This window comes from Hyperolius riggenbachi, chromosome 6 (genome assembly GCF_040937935.1).
Source record: "Hyperolius riggenbachi isolate aHypRig1 chromosome 6, aHypRig1.pri, whole genome shotgun sequence".
In the NCBI taxonomy this organism is placed as follows: Eukaryota; Metazoa; Chordata; class Amphibia; order Anura; family Hyperoliidae; genus Hyperolius; species Hyperolius riggenbachi.
Genome location: NC_090651.1, coordinates 24,521,545 through 24,540,781, shown reverse-complemented (window position 1 = coordinate 24,540,781; position 19,237 = coordinate 24,521,545). Strand labels below are relative to the sequence as shown.

At 46.4% G+C, this 19,237-nt stretch overlaps 1 protein-coding gene across 2 annotated transcripts in view; it reads right to left on the bottom strand.

Annotated features, from left to right (window-relative positions):
- The window catches only part of LOC137520734 (cytochrome P450 4A12A-like), a 51,285-nt gene that overhangs the window by 15,593 nt on the left and 16,455 nt on the right, over window positions 1–19,237 (bottom strand). For both annotated transcript variants that reach the window (XM_068239032.1, XM_068239033.1), the window contains 2 exons: window positions 8,041–8,168; window positions 6,655–6,779 (listed from right to left, as the gene is read on the bottom strand). In XM_068239032.1, coding sequence (XP_068095133.1) covers window positions 6,655–6,779; window positions 8,041–8,168 — 253 coding nt within the window. The remainder of the gene's footprint in view (window positions 1–6,654; window positions 6,780–8,040; window positions 8,169–19,237) is intronic.

The window sequence follows — 19,237 nt, the reverse complement described above, 5'->3', positions numbered from 1 at the left end:
GGGGCGGGGGAGAGGTGGAGATACGCGCTGATTGACGCGCATAGAGGCGGCAGCAAAATCCACGACCAAGAAAGTTGTGGATTTTGCCTGCCCTGTACCCCCGTGAGTTTGGGGTGATCGAGGGGGGTTTCAGCCGCGGGGACTATAGGTCGAACTATAATGTTAATGAGGTTTTTAAAAAAAAAAAACTTATTTTAGGGAGACTTGAGAGTCCCTTTAAGGCTTACAGTTTGTCAGGTTGCGGAGGTCTCATTGCCTCTGTGGGGGTCCGAGTTACGCGAAAAGTGCTAAGTCCGGACTCTCCGTTCAGTTTTCATGCACGGATCTGTTTTTTGACCAGAGTAAAGACAGCTGCTATTTTTAACATTGGGATTTGTGGCTCAGTTTTTGTCCGTGTCAAAAAACGTACAACAGAATATGATTCCTGAACAAGTGTGAACCGGCCCTAAAGTATACCTTAGCGCTAACTGTATTTAAAAAAGGACGCCTTCTGTGTGTGTGGGGAGTAGAGATGTAGCGAACGGTTCGCCGGCGAATGGTTCCAGGCGAACTTTGGTGGTTCACATTCGCCTGCAGCAGGCGAACTTTTGCGGAAGTTCGATTCGCCCCATAATGCACTATGAGGGTCAACTTTGACCCTCTGCATCACAGTCAGCAGGCACATTGTAGCCATTCAGGCTACACTAAGCCCTGGAGCCCCACCCCCCCTTATATAAAGACAGGCTCGCCGGCCATTACACTCACTTGTGTGCCTGCTAGACACAGACTAGGGACAGCTGCTGGAGACTTGTTCTCCTAAGGACAGATTAGTTAGGTTCTTGGCTGCTTAGCTTGCTCCTGGCTGATTATTATTGCTTTTATAGCACCCCTCAACAGCTCTTTTCAGAGCTAATACTGTACTTTTTTTTCTGTGTGTCAAACTGACACTTTTGTTGCATGCACAGCCTTGCTAATTCATAGTGTGTGTGCCACTGCCAGCAGCCCAGCACATTCAGTAACTACCTGTGCGTGTGACAGGGAGCTGCACATTGTCCTACCCAGTACTGCATATACCCAGTAACCCAGTACCTGTTGTGTTTACTTAACCCACCTCATCACTGCATATACCTAGCTTTGTGTTGAGTGAACCCAGCTCACTGCATCTAACTACCTGTTGTGTTGAGTGAACCCACCTCACTGCATCTAACTACCTGTTGTGTTGAGTGAATCCACCTCACTGCATATAACTACCTTTACTGTTCAGTGAACCCACCTCACTGCATCTAACTACCTGTTGTGTTCAGTGAACCCACCTCACTGCATATACCTAGCTGTTGTGTTGAGTAAACCCACCTCACTGCATATACCTACCTTTACTGTTGAGTGAACCCACCTCACTGCATCTAACTACCAGTTGTGTTGAGTGAACCCACCTCACTGCATATAACTACCTGTTGTTCAGTGAACCCACCTCACTGCATCTAACTACCTGTTGTGTTGAGTGAACCCAGTTCACTGCATCTAACTACCTGTTGTGTTCAGTGAACCCACCTCACTGCATATACCTAGCTGTTGTGTTGAGTGAACCCACCTCACTGCATATAACTACCTTTACTGTTGAGTGAACCCACCTCACTGCATCTAACTACCTGTTGTGTTGAGTGAACCCACCTCACTGCATATAACTACCTTTACTGTTCAGTGAACCCACCTCACTGCATCTAACTACCTGTTGTGTTGAGTGAACCCAGCTCACTGCATCTAACTACCTGTTGTGTTCAGTGAACCCAGCTCACTGCATCTAACTACCTGTTGTGTTCAGTGAACCCAGCTCACTGCATCTAACTACCTTTACTGTTCAGTGAACCCACCTCACTGCATATAACTAACTACCTGTTGTGTTCAGTGAACCCACCTCACTGCATATACCTAGCTGTTGTGTTCAGTGAACCCACCTCACTGCATATACCTAGCTGTTGTGTTGAGTGAACCCACCTCACTGCATATAACTACCTTTACTGTTGAGTGAACCCACCTCACTGCATCTAACTACCTGTTGTGTTGAGTGAACCAACCTCACTGCATATAACTACCTTTACTGTTCAGTGAACCCACCTCACTGCATCTAACTACCTGTTGTGTTGAGTGAACCCAGCTCACTGCATCTAACTACCTGTTGTGTTCAGTGAACCCAGCTCACTGCATCTAACTACCTGTTGTGTCGAGTGAACCCAGCTCACTGCATCTAACTACCTGTTGTGTTGAGTGAACCCACCTCACTGCATATACCTAGCTGTTGTGTTGAGTGAACCCACCTCACTGCATATAACTACCTTTACTGTTGAGTGAACCCAGCTCACTGCATCTAACTACCTTTACTGTTCAGTGAACCCAGCTCAATGCATCTAACTACCTTTACTGTTCAGTGAACACACCTCACTGCATCTAACTACCTTTACTGTTCAGTGAACCCACCTCACTGCATATAACTACCTGTTGTGTTGAGTGAACCCAGCTCACTGCATATACCTAGCTGTTGTGTTGAGTGAACCCACCTCACTGCATATAACTACCTTTACTGTTGAGTGAACCCAGCTCACTGCATCTAACTACCTTTACTGTTCAGTGAACCCAGCTCAATGCATCTAACTACCTTTACTGTTCAGTGAACACACCTCACTGCATCTAACTACCTTTACTGTTCAGTGAACCCACCTCACTGCATATAACTACCTGTTGTGTTGAGTGAACCCACCTCACTGCATATAACTACCTGTTGTGTTGAGTGAACCCAGCTCACTGCATATACCTAGCATCCCCCCGAGATGGACAAAATGGACAAACCAGGTAGAGGAAGAGGCAGGCCTAGAGGAAGGCCACCAGGCACCGGCAGGTCTGTGCGAGGTGGTGTTGCTGTGATTTCGTGCGGACCTGGCCCAAAATACAGTGCTCAGAAGAAGGCACCTGCCATCACTTCCCAAAATTGTGAGGACGTGCCTGAGTATTTAACACAGAACACCTCATCTCCCGCAGCCACCAGCGCTACAACAAGCACAACATCCGCTGCATTTGACACTTCGCAGGAGTTATTTGGTGGTGGTGAAATCACTGATTCACAGCCACTACTGCAACAACAAGAAGAAGGCGCAGCTACACCACCTCATACGTCTGAGTTAGGTGGCGATAGTATGGACGTAATGTGTGAGGAGGGGGATGATGAACCACCTGAAGTTGGTGCAGTTAAGGAGGTGTCTGAGGAAAGCGAGGTATCAAGGTACCACTGGCAGTATCCCTCCTCCTCCCAAGTCCACGCAGGCAAGGACAGGACACTCCAGCAATCTCAGGGCGATGTCCGACATGCGGACATTCTTTATTCCAACTCCTCGCCATAGTCCTTCCGGATCCACCCTCCACCAACGCCTGGACCGGCAGGTAGCCGACTACCTGGCCTTGAGTGTGGATGTAGACACTGCGAGCAGCGACGATGAACCCTTGGACTACTGGTTGCGCAGGCTTGACCTGTGGCCAGAGCTGTCCCAATTTGCCATACAACTTCTCTCTTGCCCTGCCGCAAGCGTCCTGTCAGAAAGGACCTTCAGTGCAGCTGGAGGCATTGTCACTGAGAAGAGAAGTCGCCTAAGTCACGACAGTGTTCAGTACCTGACCTTTATCAAAATGAACGAGGAATGGATCACGGAGGGCTACTGCACGACCGAAGACTAAGTCAGTCCCCACACACAGCATCTCTGCCTGCAGGCCACTTGCCTTCTCCGCCACCACCAACAGGGTCCAGGACTCTAGGCGGATTCCTGAATTTTTAAGGCCAGTGCTAGCAGCGGCCGCTACACTAATTTTTCTGGTGCGTGTACATGCCTACCTAATTTATCTGGCTACACTGCGGGCGGCTGCAACAAAAAACAAAAGGCATGTATATGTGCCCATCCCCCTTCGTGATCATTACCTTGCCGCGGTGAAGGGGCTTGCGTATCACAATGAAGCAATGACCGCCGGCTATTTGAGTGTCTTGGGTGGGGGTGGGACACAAAAGATTATAAGGTCATTGCTTCATTGTGGTCAGACCAAATTTTATCAGCTGGACAGTCACTGTTGTTCTATCATTGAGCTACCACAGCCCGGCGACCATATGGGCTTGAAAACTGCCACGGCCTACACTCTCGCCACGAAGCGCACCCGTCCAGCACGGCCGTTACTACGCAAACAGCTGTTTGCGGTGCGTTACACAGTGAGTTTGGTGTGTCAGTGTGAAGCAGTACACTAATTACACTCCCTGATTGATGTATACCCATGCAAGATGTTTTAAAGCACTTTAGGCCTCCAATTTAGCATGCAATGTGATTTCTGCCCTTAAACCCTGCTGTGCGTCAAATCTGGATTTTCCCCCGGGACTTTTGGCATGTATCCCACTCCGCCATGCCCCCCTCCAGATGTTAGACCCCTTGAAACACCTTTCCATCACTTTTGTGGCCAGCAAAATTCTTTCTATTTTTCAAAGTTCGCCTCCCCATTGAAGTCTATTGTGGTTCGCAAACTTTTCTGCGAACCTCGAATATCGGAGGTTCGCGACATCACTAGTGGGGAGTGGGGCAGAGGCTTACCACACCTTCCATGTCCCGGCGTCATCCTCCAGTCTTCTCCAATTTCCTCCGTTCTTTCGCTCCTGGTCAGGGTGGTCGGTGACTTCTAAACCCAGACATGCAACACTGTGCATGCCCACTTAGGTGCCTTACAACTGTGCTCTCTGGCAACTCCATATGCCATGAGCGCACCGTTGCAAGGGCGCATGCGCAGGGTAGTATGTCTGGGTTTGTAGGTTACTGACCAGGAGGGAAAGAAGGGGGTGAATTGGGAGTGTGAGAGGTGTGGTAAGCCTCTGCACAACTCCCCATACACACAGAAGGCGTCCTTTTTTAAAGTGAACATAAACCGAAGAAAATAAAAAGTTTCTTTTACCTTGGGCTTCTACCAGCCCCCCGCAGCCGTCCTGTGCCTGCGCCATCAGTCACCGATCCCCTGGTCCCCCGCCACGGCTTGGTTTAAATTCTGCCGATTGATCAGTCAGCAGGCCATTGCGCCTGCGTGGCCCTGGCCGTGTGCGTCCTCATTCGTGCTCCCGTTGGCAAAAGCGACCCATGCGGGCGCAGTACGAGGTTTTTCCTTACTGCTCCTGCGCAGGACGCTCTTGCCGATGGTAACGCGAATGAGGACGTAGGCGCAGTGGCCTGCCGACTTATCAGTTAGCAGAATTGAGACTAAGCCACGGCGTGGGACAGGAGGATCGTTCCTGGACGTTGCGGGCACAGGACGGCTGCGGGGGGCTGGCAGAAGCCCCAGGTAAGTGAAACTCTTTTTTTTATTTCCTTCAGTTGAGGTTCACCTTAAAAAAGGACGCCTTCTGTGTGTGTATGGGGAGTTGTGCAGAGGTATACCACACCTCTCGTGCTCCCAATTCACCCCCTTCTTTCCCTCCTGGTCAGTAACCTCCGAACCCAGACATACTACCCTGCACATGCGCCCTTGCAACGGTGCGCTCATGGCATATGGAGTTGCCAGAGAGCACGGTTGTAAGGCGCCCAAGTGGATATACTGGGCATGCACAGTGTTGCATGTAAATACAGTCAGTGCTAAGGTATCCTTTAAACCTTGCATTTTGCAGTCATTTGAATTAGACCACACCCTAAGGCGCACTTTCATAACACAGCTGACATACCGAAGTTTAAAAAAAAAAAATATTTAATGGGTCCAAGCAGTTCACCATGTAAAAATCAGGGGATCTTATTGCAAGTTTTCATGGGCCTTTATTAAGAAATTAAGAGAGATACACTACTACAGCCATGAATTGATGCATTTCGAACTACAAATTCAGTTCCGATTGTAGCCTAATGCGCCGTCTACCCTTTCGAACATGTATATACCTTCAAAGGCATTGGCCTCAATTCACTAAGCTTAACTCCTGTCTTTAATAACTCTTTTCAGCTGTTTTACAGTTATCACCATGGTGATATAATTGTGATAACTGTAAAACAGCTCAGAAGAGTTACTAAAGACAGGATAAGCTTAGTGAATTTAGGCCATTGCTTTAAAATATCTCCTACAAAGAATCACATGTTATGACAGCAGGTAGAGGAGGAAAATAAATGAAAATGGAGTAAACAAAGGAATACAAGCAAATAAAACAATAAAAACAATAACTTAAAAAGGTTTACCCTGAAGAGGCCGAACTTGAAAATTTTTCCCGCTCATCCCTAATGCTGGGCACACACGTTACGTTTTTTCGTGCGATAGATGGATCAGATAGATCAAATCCATCATGTCCGATATTACTCCCGATCGTTTCCGCGCTCGATTTCTCATAGCGGTGAATGAAAAAAGATAAGAAAAACGAACGAAGATTAGAGAATCTTACGCGAAATCGAGTGTGAAATGGTGCCGAAAAAATGATCGGGTGGCTAAATAGCACAAAAAAACGTAATGTGTGTACTCAGCATAACAAGGGGTTCAAAAGGCCCGTATACTAATTCTACTGTTTAAAAATTGGCATTAAAATGTAACTTGCTCCACAGCAGCCAGCAGGTGCAAATCCCGACCTTCTGGAAGACAAAAGAGGGCCGATAAAGGTAACATTCATTCCACACTAAGGACAGTGTTTGGCCTGACCTGTCTGTCTGGCAGTTGCTCTCGTAGCTGAAGGCGCATTTCATGATGGAGTCCAGAGTCATGAGGCTGACGTGATGGAAAAGCTCCACCGGCTTCTTATCTGGGATGAGGACTTCCCATTTATCCTGAAATCAAATACAGAAATCACTATCAATCAATGTCTTGTCCAATCCAGAACAACTATTATTTAGACAGCAGGTTTATGCCTAATCTCATAGCTCCCAACTGTCCTGTGTTTTTGAGGGATAGTCCCTCTGTCCCTCTTTCTTCCTCATTTGTCCTTTACAGGGATGAGCAGAAACTACGCCGGTGCGAATTTACGCATCGTAGTTCTCATCTATGCATCGTAGTTCATAGGCGAAGTTTCAAACCTACGCTTACGAATTTACGCGTAGCGAAGTTCCGCTACGCGTAGCTTACGCCCACTTTGCGTAGTTAACATGTGTATTGCGTAGTGAACTACGAATGCGTTACTCGCGTCTAATTTTCCGCATGCGATTGTATGCATACAAATTTACGCATTGGAAAGGGGAATGTACGCATAGAAGGGTTCCCAGTATATGTATTTCTAAACAAATTAATGCGTACAATTTTCTGCATACGGGCATAAGTATCCGCATACACTACGCTTCGCACTACGCGTAATTGCGTATTTTAACGCGTATTCTACGAAATGCATACGAAGCGAATATTTGTTTTCGAAGCCGTAGTTTGGCGAAGCGTGATTGCGTAAAACTACGCGTATTTCCTGCGTAGCAAAGTTGTCTGACTACGACCATCCCTGGTCCTTTACAGATCTATGTAAATACGTTTATTTTTCTACTGAAAATGTGTTTAATTGACTCTAAACCTCGCCATATTTAGCCACCTTTTTAGCTTCAATCACTTTTAGACTTGTACCCACTGTTCCTATACTGTATGTGTGTGATGCACTTTAATAAATGACATAAAAGTGTTGATTTACACAAGCAAGAACTTTTCCAACCACAACCACTTAGAAAAGCGCTGCTAGTGGGTTCCAGGACTAAAAGTTTTTGAGTTGGAGTTTGTGTTCATGTAGTCACCTAAAGAACCCAGATCAACAACTCCTCTTAATAAATACAGGTCTGGCTAAACTATAAAAAAAAATCAAAAAAAAAATCACTGAAGCTGTATAGACTGCAGTCACTGAGCTCTAAATTTCAAACTTTCCAGCAACCCTTCTCTTCTCTAATTGCAATCGTGAGAACTTCAATCTTTAGTCGGTCATCTAACAATCATTGCACTGGTAGAACTAGCGTCAGCGGCAACATAAACATCATGCTATAGAGCCCCACAATTTGTTGACAGTTACCCCTCTGGTTATGGATCACCCCAGTGATTACATCTGCAGGAAGACACTATTACCAGCATGATCTTGGTGCAGTCAGCCATTAATTCCACATACGGCTTCAGGACATCGTAGTGGAAGCCAGGGGTGAGAAGTCTCCGATGTTGGAACCACTTTGGCCCAGATAATACCAACAAGCCTTCACCTGAAGTAAATGACATCATGTTTTATAAACCTGTCGGATCTTGGAGACACATCAGGAAACTATGAAGAACTTCCTCAGTTAGGGCTTGTTCACTCTATGAGCGTTTGTGGATTTTTTTTTAAAGCGCTGTCGATTTTTGGAAATCACTCTAAAGCCCTTGTGCAATAATATCCTATGGGAGTGTTCATATATGAGCACTCCGCTTTCTATTGAATCGCAAACGTGCTACCTGTACCATTTTCTGAGCCTTTGCTCTTCAATAGAAAGTATAGGGAAATCGCAAAGTGCTTGAAAAAACGCTTTGAATGGTGATTTCCCGAGTGCTTTTATAAATAAATACATTGTATTTATTCATTTCCGGGTACAAGAGTTCACTTCCTGACTGATGTCAGGAAGTAAAAAAATCCATCGCTCCACAAAAAAAGCGCTTCGAAAAGCGCTTATGAAAGTGCTTTTCTAAGCGCAAATTGCAGGGAAAAGCTTTTCAAAAATCACAGTATAAATCGCTCAGCGCTTGCAATAGCGATGGGGATTTATAATGTGAACAAGGCCTAAATGTTTTTTTTTTTTCCAACAATACATTTTTATTGTAGGAAATGTCAATTGTATATAGCAAATCAAACAAAATATGAGAAATAGCATGGATAGTACATCACCATGCCAAGCATAAACATAAGAAAACTGCAGTATGTGACATCAGAAACTAATACAAAAGTATAGATTGCATCAAATCAATAGTATTGATATTTGGCAAGAATTGGATTGGAAAAATAACCCAATGCCAGCTGTCATAGTCTGTGTCCAGCCAATCACTAACCACTAAGGGTTGGCTGGGCAGAACTAGGGCAACCCACGGATAGGGGTAATTGGAGCAGAGGCTGTAAGCAAACCAATTACTACGGTTGTAAATTGGAAGTAGTAACTGGGTTATCTTATATGATATAGAGATATCAAACTCACTGAGACAGCATACTTAAAGAGACACTGAAGCGAAAAAAAATATATGATATAATGAATTGGTTGTGTACTATGAATAATTACTAGAAGATTAGCAGCAAAGAAAATATTCTCATATTTTTATTTTCAGGTATATAGTGTTTTTTCTAACATTGCATCATTCTATAATATGTGCAGATTACACATCACTCAGCATTCAAAATGATTCTTTCAGAGCAGTCTGTGAACTAATGAACTCTCCTCTAGCAGAGGAAAAGTAAACAGTTCAATTACAGTTGAGATAATAAAAGTCAGATAACAGCCCTCTCCAGGACTAAAGGTGGCCATACACTGGCCCGATTCGCGGCTGTTTCGACAGCAGATTCGATCCTGGGATCGAATCTGCTGCCAATCGTTCGCGCTAAACGCACCCGCCGATCCGATTTCCTCCCGAAATCGGATCGGTCCGTCGATCGCGCCGTGCGGGAAATTACCCTCGATCGCCCGCGGGTAGGGTGCGCGTCGCTAGCGGCGGCCGATCCGATCAGGTATACATTACCTGATGCTGGCTCCCGGGCGTCTTCTCCGCGCTGCACCGCTCTGTTCCGGCTCCATCCCGGCGCTTCCTGAGTCACTGCAGTGACCGGGAAGTTCAAATAGAGGGCGCTCTATTTGAACTTCCTGGTCACGGAGTGACACAGGAAGCGCCGGGATGGAGCAAGAACAGAGCGGTGTGGTGCAGTGCGGAGAAGACGCCCGGGAGCCAGCTTCAGGTAATGTATACGGGGGGGGGGGGGGGGGGCACAGGCGGCAGGAGCAGCTCAACAGATTGTGATCAGTTTCAGGCTGAAATCGGTTCACAATCTGTTTGCAGTAAAGGCAGCCATACGATCCCTCTCTGATCAGATTCGATCAGATAGGGATCTGTCAGCTGGTCGATCTAATGGCAAATCGACCAGTGTATGGCTACCTTAAGTTAGTCGGAGAGACCGATATAAGAAAAGATCTGCTAAGATGGAGAAAGATTAAACTATCAATGCTTGGAAGAATCAATATATTAAAGATGAATGTTATGCCAAGACTCCTATATGTGTTTCAAACACTACCCATCCCTATACCCATGAAGTATTTTACAGACATGAGAAGGGAATTTACAAGATTTATTTGGATGGATAAACCACCAAGACAAAAATTTACTAGAATAACTCAACTTAAGAACAAGGGAGCCCTGGCGGTCCCAGACCCATATTTATACTATAATGCAGCGGTCTTGGCAAGAGCAGTTGATTGGCATGGGAACCCTGAAGAGAGGAGATGGATAGATATTGAACAAAATATGGTAGAATTCCCATTATATAATATATTATGGTACACCTCTCCCTATAAGAGTCAACATCCGGCGAGTCTATTGGTGAACCATACAATAAAGACATTCAACAAGTTTAGAGATAAAAATCTTTTCGCCCCCACCCCTTCCCCACTTATGCCAATTATAGATAACCCAGACTTTAAGTTAGGATGTGATAAGACAGGGGGAATAGAAGGTAGGGATAGACTTGGAATTAGAGCGGGAGCATTATTGAAAGGAGAGGACTGGAAAACACTAACAGAAGTAGAGGAAGAATTTCCATCCTTTAATTTAAGTTGGTGGAAATTGATGCAGTTCCACCATTTTGTGTTGTCAAAGGGGAAGAAGGGTGAGTTCTCCAGAAATCCCACGAAAATGGAACAGATGTGTGGATCAACGCAGAGAGTTAAAAAGGTGATGACAAAAATCTATAGAGAATTATTGAACAAAGAAGATCAGACGATCCAATTGAGACAAAAATGGCAAACAGACCTGAATTGCTCTTTTTCAGATGAGCAGTGGAGGAAAATAATAGAGTTATCATATAGAACTTCAATCTCAGCAAGGATACAGGAATCCGGTTATAAGGTACTCTCTAGATGGTACATGACACCAACTAAACTGAATAAGATATATGGGGATGTGGATAGGATTTGTTGGAGGTGTGGGGAGGAGGAGGGTACTTTTTTCCATATCTTCTGGGACTGTTCAAGGATAAGAGGTTTCTGGAAGGCTGTTAAAGAGTATATAATAAAGATAACAGACACAACAATAATAGACGAACCAGCCACTTTTTTTGATACATCATAATGAGTATAGTGTGAATAAATATAGGAAAACTTTAAACTGCCATATGATCAATGCAGCAAGAATACTGATTGGGAGAAACTGGAAGTCACATCTAGCACCCTCTTTAATTGAATGGTTCCAAGAGATTCTCCATGTACAACGCATGGAAGGATTGACTTATGTGTTGAGAGGTAAAGAGCAACAGTTTAAAGCTATATGGGATAAATGGGAAGAATTTATTAAACTAGATGAATACAAACGGATAATGGGGACCACAGACAAGAGGGAGGGATACAAATGTAGAAATATAACAGCACGCTGAGAAAAGGGGAACTGGACCCGGGTCGTGAAGTGTGAGGGAATAAATGGGAATGGAGATGGAAGTGTGATGTGAATGACGGGGTAGGTATGGTAGATTGTTTTCTCCTCTTTCGTCTCTCTATTAATTAAAGAATCGATATCTATGGGACGGAACCGCGTTGTTTTATTGGAATTTAGATATTAATGGAATTTAGATATGAGAGTTGATATGCATATTGTATATTGTATAATGAATGAATATTGTTAGGAAGATTGACTATGTTTATCGGCTGAGCCCAAGAGATGATTGATGGATATATTGCTTATTTTAGAGTGTATGGGAATTTTTTGTATATGAATCTTTTTTCACTATGAATAAATACAAAATTTGAAAAAAAAAGTTAGTCGGAGAGCTTAATAGCTTTTTTGCATAGAGATAACAACTGGAGTTTCTCAACTCTTCCTGTACTGGAAACAATTAGACTGATGTATCTGACCTTAATGTTTTATTTCTTAGCTGTACTACACATACAAATCATAATATCATCATTTTTTTTCCGCTTCAGTGTCTCTTTAAGTCTGGGGGATGCCAGGGTAACCTTCTGTTACATCTGTTCTGTTACATAAAGGGTAACCTTCCGTTACATTTTGTGATATAATGCACCAAAGTTGTTTATGTTGGATTTATAGCTAGTAAACCTAGATATAACGGAAATCAGAATTGAACCTACAAATTTACAAACTCAAACTTAGGTTGGATCACAGTCAGTTCTCTGGCCTCTATCTTCGGGATTGGGGGGTAAACTGCACAGTTACTGCTGAATAAGCTTCCTCAATTAACATGTCAGTGTCACAAAAGTAGAAACAGCTGAAATAATCATAGAATGGACTTCTCTAACACTACAGTGTGGCCTCTTGAGCGCTTCCTTAGTGGCTGCAGCTCTTGAGTGCTTTGGGTCCGACAGGAGAAAAGCGTTATATAAATATTCAGATTATTATTATTATTATTACTCCCGGGGATCATCTGCTGATGGAGTTTTGCAGGAACATGGAGGCCCCATAAGACGCCCACGCTCCGCCAGTAATATCTCTTCCGGTGACAGATTCACAATAAGTGTAATGAGTAGAAACACTGGCAGTCAGGATGAGAGATGCTTAGTGACACTATAACTCAGTTATCTTATAACATGCTCTTTTTTTATTGTAAAACTCATAATTTCATGAAGGTCATTGTTAAAGAGACACTGAAGCGAAAAAAAAAATGATGATATTATGATTTGTATGTGTAGTACAGATAAGAAATAAAACATTAAGATCAGATACATCTGTCTAATTGTTTCCAGTACAAGAAGAGTTAAGAAACTCCAGTTGTTATCTCTATGCAAAAAAGCCATTAAGCTCTACAACTTTCAAAGTCGTGGAGAGGGCTGTTTTCCGACTTTTATTATCTCAACTGTTATTGAACTATTTACCTTTTCTCTGCCAGAGGAGAGGTCATTAGTTCACAGACTGCTCTGAAAGAATAATTTTGAATGCTGAATGTTGTGTAATCTGTACATATTATAGAATGATGCAATGTTAGAAAAAACACTATATACCTGAAAATAAAAATATGACAATATTTTCTTTGCTGCTAATCGTCTAGTAATTATCCGTACAACACAACCAATTCATTATATCATTTTTTTTTGCTTCAGTGTCTCTTTAAGGGCCTCTTTCACTAGACATGGATTCTGGATGCAGAAAAGCGTACTCCAATGAATGTCTATGGGCCTATTTCCATGAAACGCGATTTTTCTGATGCAGATTTTCCATAGGCATTCTTTGGAGTCAGTTTTCTGCATCCAGAATCTGTGTGTAGTGGAAATAGACCCTTAACCATAAATATATATATATCGAATATATATACAGAAGCGGGACAAGGTCCTTCAGTACCCAAGGCTGAGACACCAAAGTGCGCCCCTCCATCCCTCCCAGCCCAGCCGTCACACACTGATTGCTATTAGACTAAGAGGTGCCCCAGAGCCCCCAACCTCTCCAACACCCTAATATCTAGTTATCTGGCTTGCAGTCACTGCCATGTATCCCCTTTTCTCAGTGGCGTAGCTACGGAGCTGTGGGCCCCGATGCAAGTTTTACAATGGGGCCCCCCAAGCACTCTATACATAACAACTGATACGGCGCACCAAAACCTGCCAATGGCAACCAGTGTCAGAGGTGCAAGAAGGAGATGGGGAACAGTTTGTTAATGATTACTACTATTTAAAGTATCCATAGAAGTGATTATTATGAGCACAGGACCAATAGAGAGCTAATACTGCAGTTGAGGGAGGGCCCTTCGGGGCCCCTCTGGCCCAAGGGCCCCGATGCAGTCGCTACCTCTGCACCCCCTATTGCTACGCCCCTGCCTTTTCTTATTTCTTTCTGCTTCAAACACAATTAGGAATGACAGCTGAATGAATTGTGCGCCCCCTCCTACACTACGCCCTGAGTCTGGAGCCTCTCCAGCCTCTGCCTCGGCCCGGCCCTGTATATATATACAGTATATATCTGGCTCAACGGCTTTTTTCAGCTCTATAACGGGGCCCATACATCTAGCGACTTGGCAACCGATCGACCATCCAATTTGATAATTACTATCAAATCGGATGTAAATGGGTGCCGCCACGTGCATGCCCAATCGGCACCAATTTCAGGCCAGATGCTGCAAGATGTTGGGCCATTGTAGTCAGTGGGATGCATGCCGGGAACAGCGAGCAATATCAGGACGAGCGTCGAATGTGACAAAACCCTCAACGGTATCCCCACTAATGTTTAATGTGCCCCTCCGGTCCCCATAGCAGTATACATTACCTGTCCGTGTCCGATAGCGTCGGGCCGGCAGATGCAGTGTCACAAGGCTGATTCTGGATTCATTTCAGCATAAAATCGATAGGTAATCAGCCTGTTATGTATGGGCAGCCGCCAGATCTCTCTCTAATCAGATTCGATTACAGAGGGATTTATCTCTTGGTTGAATCTGCCCATCATCACTAGATGAATGGCTACCTTAAAGAGACTCTGAAGCGAGTCTCAATTCTCTTTTTTAACCTATATTCATATTAAGTCCCATAAGCACAGCTAAACCGCCGCTATCCCGCGGCAAAACGAGGGGTTTTTAACCCCCAAATCCCCTCTCCTACCTCCGGGGAGCGCTTCCTGCTTGAGGCAGAGCTACAGCCATAAGCTCTGCCTCAAGCGCATCAATCCCCGCTGATCGCCGCCTCTCTCCCGCCCCTCTCATCTGCCTTCACAGAGAGGGGCGGGGGAGAGGCGCAGATCCGCGCAGCGATTGACGCGCATGGAGGCGGAGCTACAGCTCATAGCTCTGCCTCCAGGAAGTGCAAAATCCACAACCAAGAAAGTCGTGGATTTTGCAGGGGGATTTGGGGGGGGGGGGAGGGGGTATTAAACCCTCGTTTTGCCGCGGGATAGCGGCGGTTTAGCTGTGCTTATGGGGCTTAATATGAATATAGGTTAAAAAAGAGAATTGAGACTCGCTTCAGAGTCTCTTTAAGGCTGCTTACACACAGGGACGTTACAGGCGCACGTTAGTGCAGCCTGTAACGCTCCCCCAACGCACAGCAATGTAACACAAGTGGGCTGTTCACACTGCCCACGTTGCGTTACATGTAACGCTGCACGTTCTTCCGAAAGTGCAGCATGCTACAGCGTTAGAGCGGCTGAGCCGCGTTAGACTGTGCGCACATGCTCAGTCATGTTGGGGAGGAGCGGAGAGCGGCCAGGCACATGGCTAATTAATATTCACTGCATGTTGTGACGTGCAGTGTTTACTTCCTGGTGCGGCCGCTCTGTGCGGCGATTGGCCGGCGGGACCACGTGATGCCGCATGTGTCCAAGAGTACGCATCACGGACGCCAGAGTGAGCTGCACAACGTGGCTAACTCTGACGTCCACATCGAAGAGCACCAGGCCTTGCGTTAGGGGCACGTTATGCGACCTTAACGTAGCACCTAACGCAACGTCTTGGTGTGCAAGTAGCCTAAAGGATACCCGAGGTGACATGTGACATGATGAGATAGACATGGGTATGTACAGTGCCGAGCACACTAATAACTATGTGTGTTCCTTTTTTTTCTTTTTCTACCTGAAATTTTTAAACATCAGGTATGTAAGTGACAGTTTCTATCCGGGTCGGACCGGGTCAGACTATAGCATAACCCTCACTGATAAGTAATTACAGAAGCCATACAACAATTTCCTGTCAATAAATGGGTTCTGAGAGCAAGAAAGATATTAAAAGGGTCAGTAATTTATAGATTTGCGCTCTGGCATACTTCAACAAAGGTGTCATTGAGCAGAGACAATGAAACAGTAAACTAGACCTTCTTCAGGTCCTATGAACAAGGGGATATATTCAGGGGCGTTTCTAGGGTCCTTGGAGATCAGTGGCACCTGTGGGCAGCAGGTGGGGAGGTACATGCGGCGCGCGCATCGCGCCGCGGCAAAAATGGGCGTGGCCATGAGGTGAGTGGGCGTGGCCATGGGTGGGGCCAAATGTACATGAACTTAGCAGCGGTGTAAGCTACGGATAACGGGCCTGCCCATCGAAATATTGGACGGAGCCCCCTGTCCTTTATTTAGATCATTTACAATCAGTATAGGCATAGATCAAAGATGTATACGCACATACAATTTTGATTGGTCAATCACTGACCCCCAATTTTCCCACCCCCGTGCAGTAAGTGGGCCAACAGACAATGAATTTTATGAACAGAGCTAAAATTGGCTAATCAAAATTGTATGTGTGTACCAGGCTTTACAGCTAATACTGTACATACTGAAAGTAGCAGGGATCAGCATACAATACAGCTGGTTTACAATCAATAAAGGCACAGAGTAACACCTTACACTGTACACACTGGAGGTAAATCAGCACACAGTGCAAGCACTAGAGAACAGCGTATACTGTACATACTGTAGGCAGCAGAATTCAGCACACTGCAGCTAGCGTGCCAAAAATATGACGATCACGTTGTGCGGCGTGATTATCGCGCCGCACCAAAAAATTGGTGGGCCATGGACCAGAATATAGGTGTGGTAACGGGTGGAGACAAATTTACATGAACCTAGCAATGGTGGGACATCAGATTAGGACAGTGGTGGCGAACCTTTTGGAGGCCGAGTGCCCAAACTGCAACTCAAAAGTCACTTATCTATCGCAAAGTGGCAACAGCAATTTAAACTAAATACTGTACAAACGTTTTAACTCATACATGAACATTATGGAAAATCCAAGTTGAAAATAAACTGTGAAGATAAACAATTTCATCCATCCTACTCCTGAAAAATGTATTCAATTTTTTAGAACCTCCCAGTTTTATTTTCTGTTTTAAAACGCTAAAAAAGTAGGTTTAATGCTATTGTCTCATATGATAAGGATTCAGCTTTTCCCAAAGTCTCGCAGTTAGCAATCATGTGACCCCCAACAAGACATATTCAGCAATCATGAGGCCCCCAACAAATCATGAGGCCCCCAACAAGACAAATTCAGCAATCATGAGGCCTCCAACAAATCATGAGGCCCCCAACAAGACAAATTCAGCAATCATGAGGGCCCCAACAAATCATGAGGCCCCCAACAAGACAAATTCAGCAATCATGAGGCCCCCAACAAATCATGAGGCCCCCAACAAGACAAATTCAGCAATGATGAGGCCCCCAACAAGACAAATTCAGCAGTCATGAGGCACATAAATAGACAGCATTTCACATAAATAGGCAGAATGCCCCCTTAATATGGTAGCCCCCCAAGTTAGGTAGTGAGTGACAGGGACCCCCAGGTTAGCTAGTGAGTGACAGGCGCCTCCAGTTAGGTAGTGAGTGACAGGGACCCCGATAGTGAGTGACAGGGAGCACCTTTAGGTAGTGAGTGAGTGACAGGGAGCCCCTTTAGGCAGTGAGTGAGTGACAGGGAGCCCCTTTAGGGAGTGAGTGAGTGACAGGGAGCCCCTTTAGGGAGTGAGTGAGTGACAGGGAGCCCCTTTAGGGAGTGAGTGAGTGCCAGGGAGCCCCTTTAGTGAGTGAGTGCGTGCCAGGGAGCCCCTTTAGGGAGTGAGTGAGTGACAGAGAGGCCCTTTAGGGAGTGAGTGCGTGCCAGGGAGCCCCTTTAGGGAGTGATTGAGTGACAGGGAGGCCCTTTAGGGAGTGAGTGAGTGAGTGACAGGACAGGGAGCCCCTTTAGGCAGTGAGTGAGTGACAGGGAGCCCCTTTAGGGAGTGAGTGCGTGCCAGGGAGCCCCTTTAGGGAGTGAGTGCGTGCCAGGGAGCCCCTTTAGGGAGTGAGTGAGTGAGTGACAGGGAGCCCCTTTAGGGAGTGAGTGAGTGACAGGGAGCCCCTTTAGGGAGTGAGTGAGTGACAGGGAGCCCCTTTAGGGAGTGAGTGAGTGACAGGGAGCCCCTTTAGGGAGTGAATGAGTGCCAGGGAGCCCCTTTAGGGAGTGAATGAGTGCCAGGGAGCCCCTTTAGGGAGTGAGTGCGTGCCAGGGAGCCCCTTTAGGGAGTGAGTGCGTGCCAGGGAGCCCCTTTAGGGAGTGAGTGCGTGCCAGGAAGCCCCTTTAGGGAGTGAGTGAGTGAGTGCCAGGGGAGCCCCTTTAGGGAGTGAGTGAGTGACAGGGAGCCCCTTTAGGGAGTGAGTGACAGGGAGCCCCTTTAGGCAGTGAGTGAGTGACAGGGAGCCCCTTTAGGGAGTGGGTGCGTGCCAGGGAGCCCCTTTAGGGAGTGAGTGCGTGCCAGGGAGCCCCTTTAGGGAGTGAGTGCGTGACAGGGAGCCCCTTTAGGGAGTGAGTGAGTGAGTGACAGGGAGCCCCTTTAGGGAGTGAGTGAGTGACAGGGAGCCCCTTTAGGGAGTGAGTGACAGGGAGCCCCTTTAGGGAGTGAGTGACAGGGAGCCCCTTTAGGGAGTGAGTGACAGGGAGCCCCTTTAGGGAGTGGGTGCGTGCCAGGGAGCCCCTTTAGGGAGTGAGTGAGTGACAGGGAGACCCTTTAGGGAGTGAGTGAGTGCCAGGGAGCCCCTTTAGGGAGTGAGTGAGTGCCAGGGAGCCCCTTTAGGGAGTGAGTGAGTGACAGGGAGCCCCTTTAGGGAGTGAGTGAGTGACAGGGAGCCCCTTTAGGGAGTGAGTGAGTGCCAGGGAGCACCTTTAGGGAGTGAGTGAGTGCCAGGGGAGCCCCTTTAGGGAGTGAGTGAGTGACAGGGAGCCCCTTTAGGGAGTGAGTGAGTGAGTGACAGGGAGGCCCCCCCTCTAGCCGCCGCCGCTCCCCCCCCTACCTCTCAGCAGACCTCAGGATCAGCGGCGACCCGACCAGATGTACGAGCGGGCGCTGGACGCACCCGCTCGATATGCGGAAGTAATGTCACTTCCGCATATCAGTGCGGGCGCTGGGTCCTAGCGCCCGCACGATTGGTCGCCGGCTCGCCGCCTGATCCTGAGGTCTGAGACTGTCAGTGACGCGGAGGGAGCCGCTGAGTCTTGACAGAGGGGGCGGCCGGGCGGAGATCCGTGGCACCCCAGGACAGATTGGGGGCACGTGCCCCCCTAAAACAGGGCTAGCGACGTATTCCTGAGCATTTTATAAGCACAGCTAATCCAGTTACTTTAGCCAACAGTTCAGCTAATTGACAGTATAATGCAGATGCT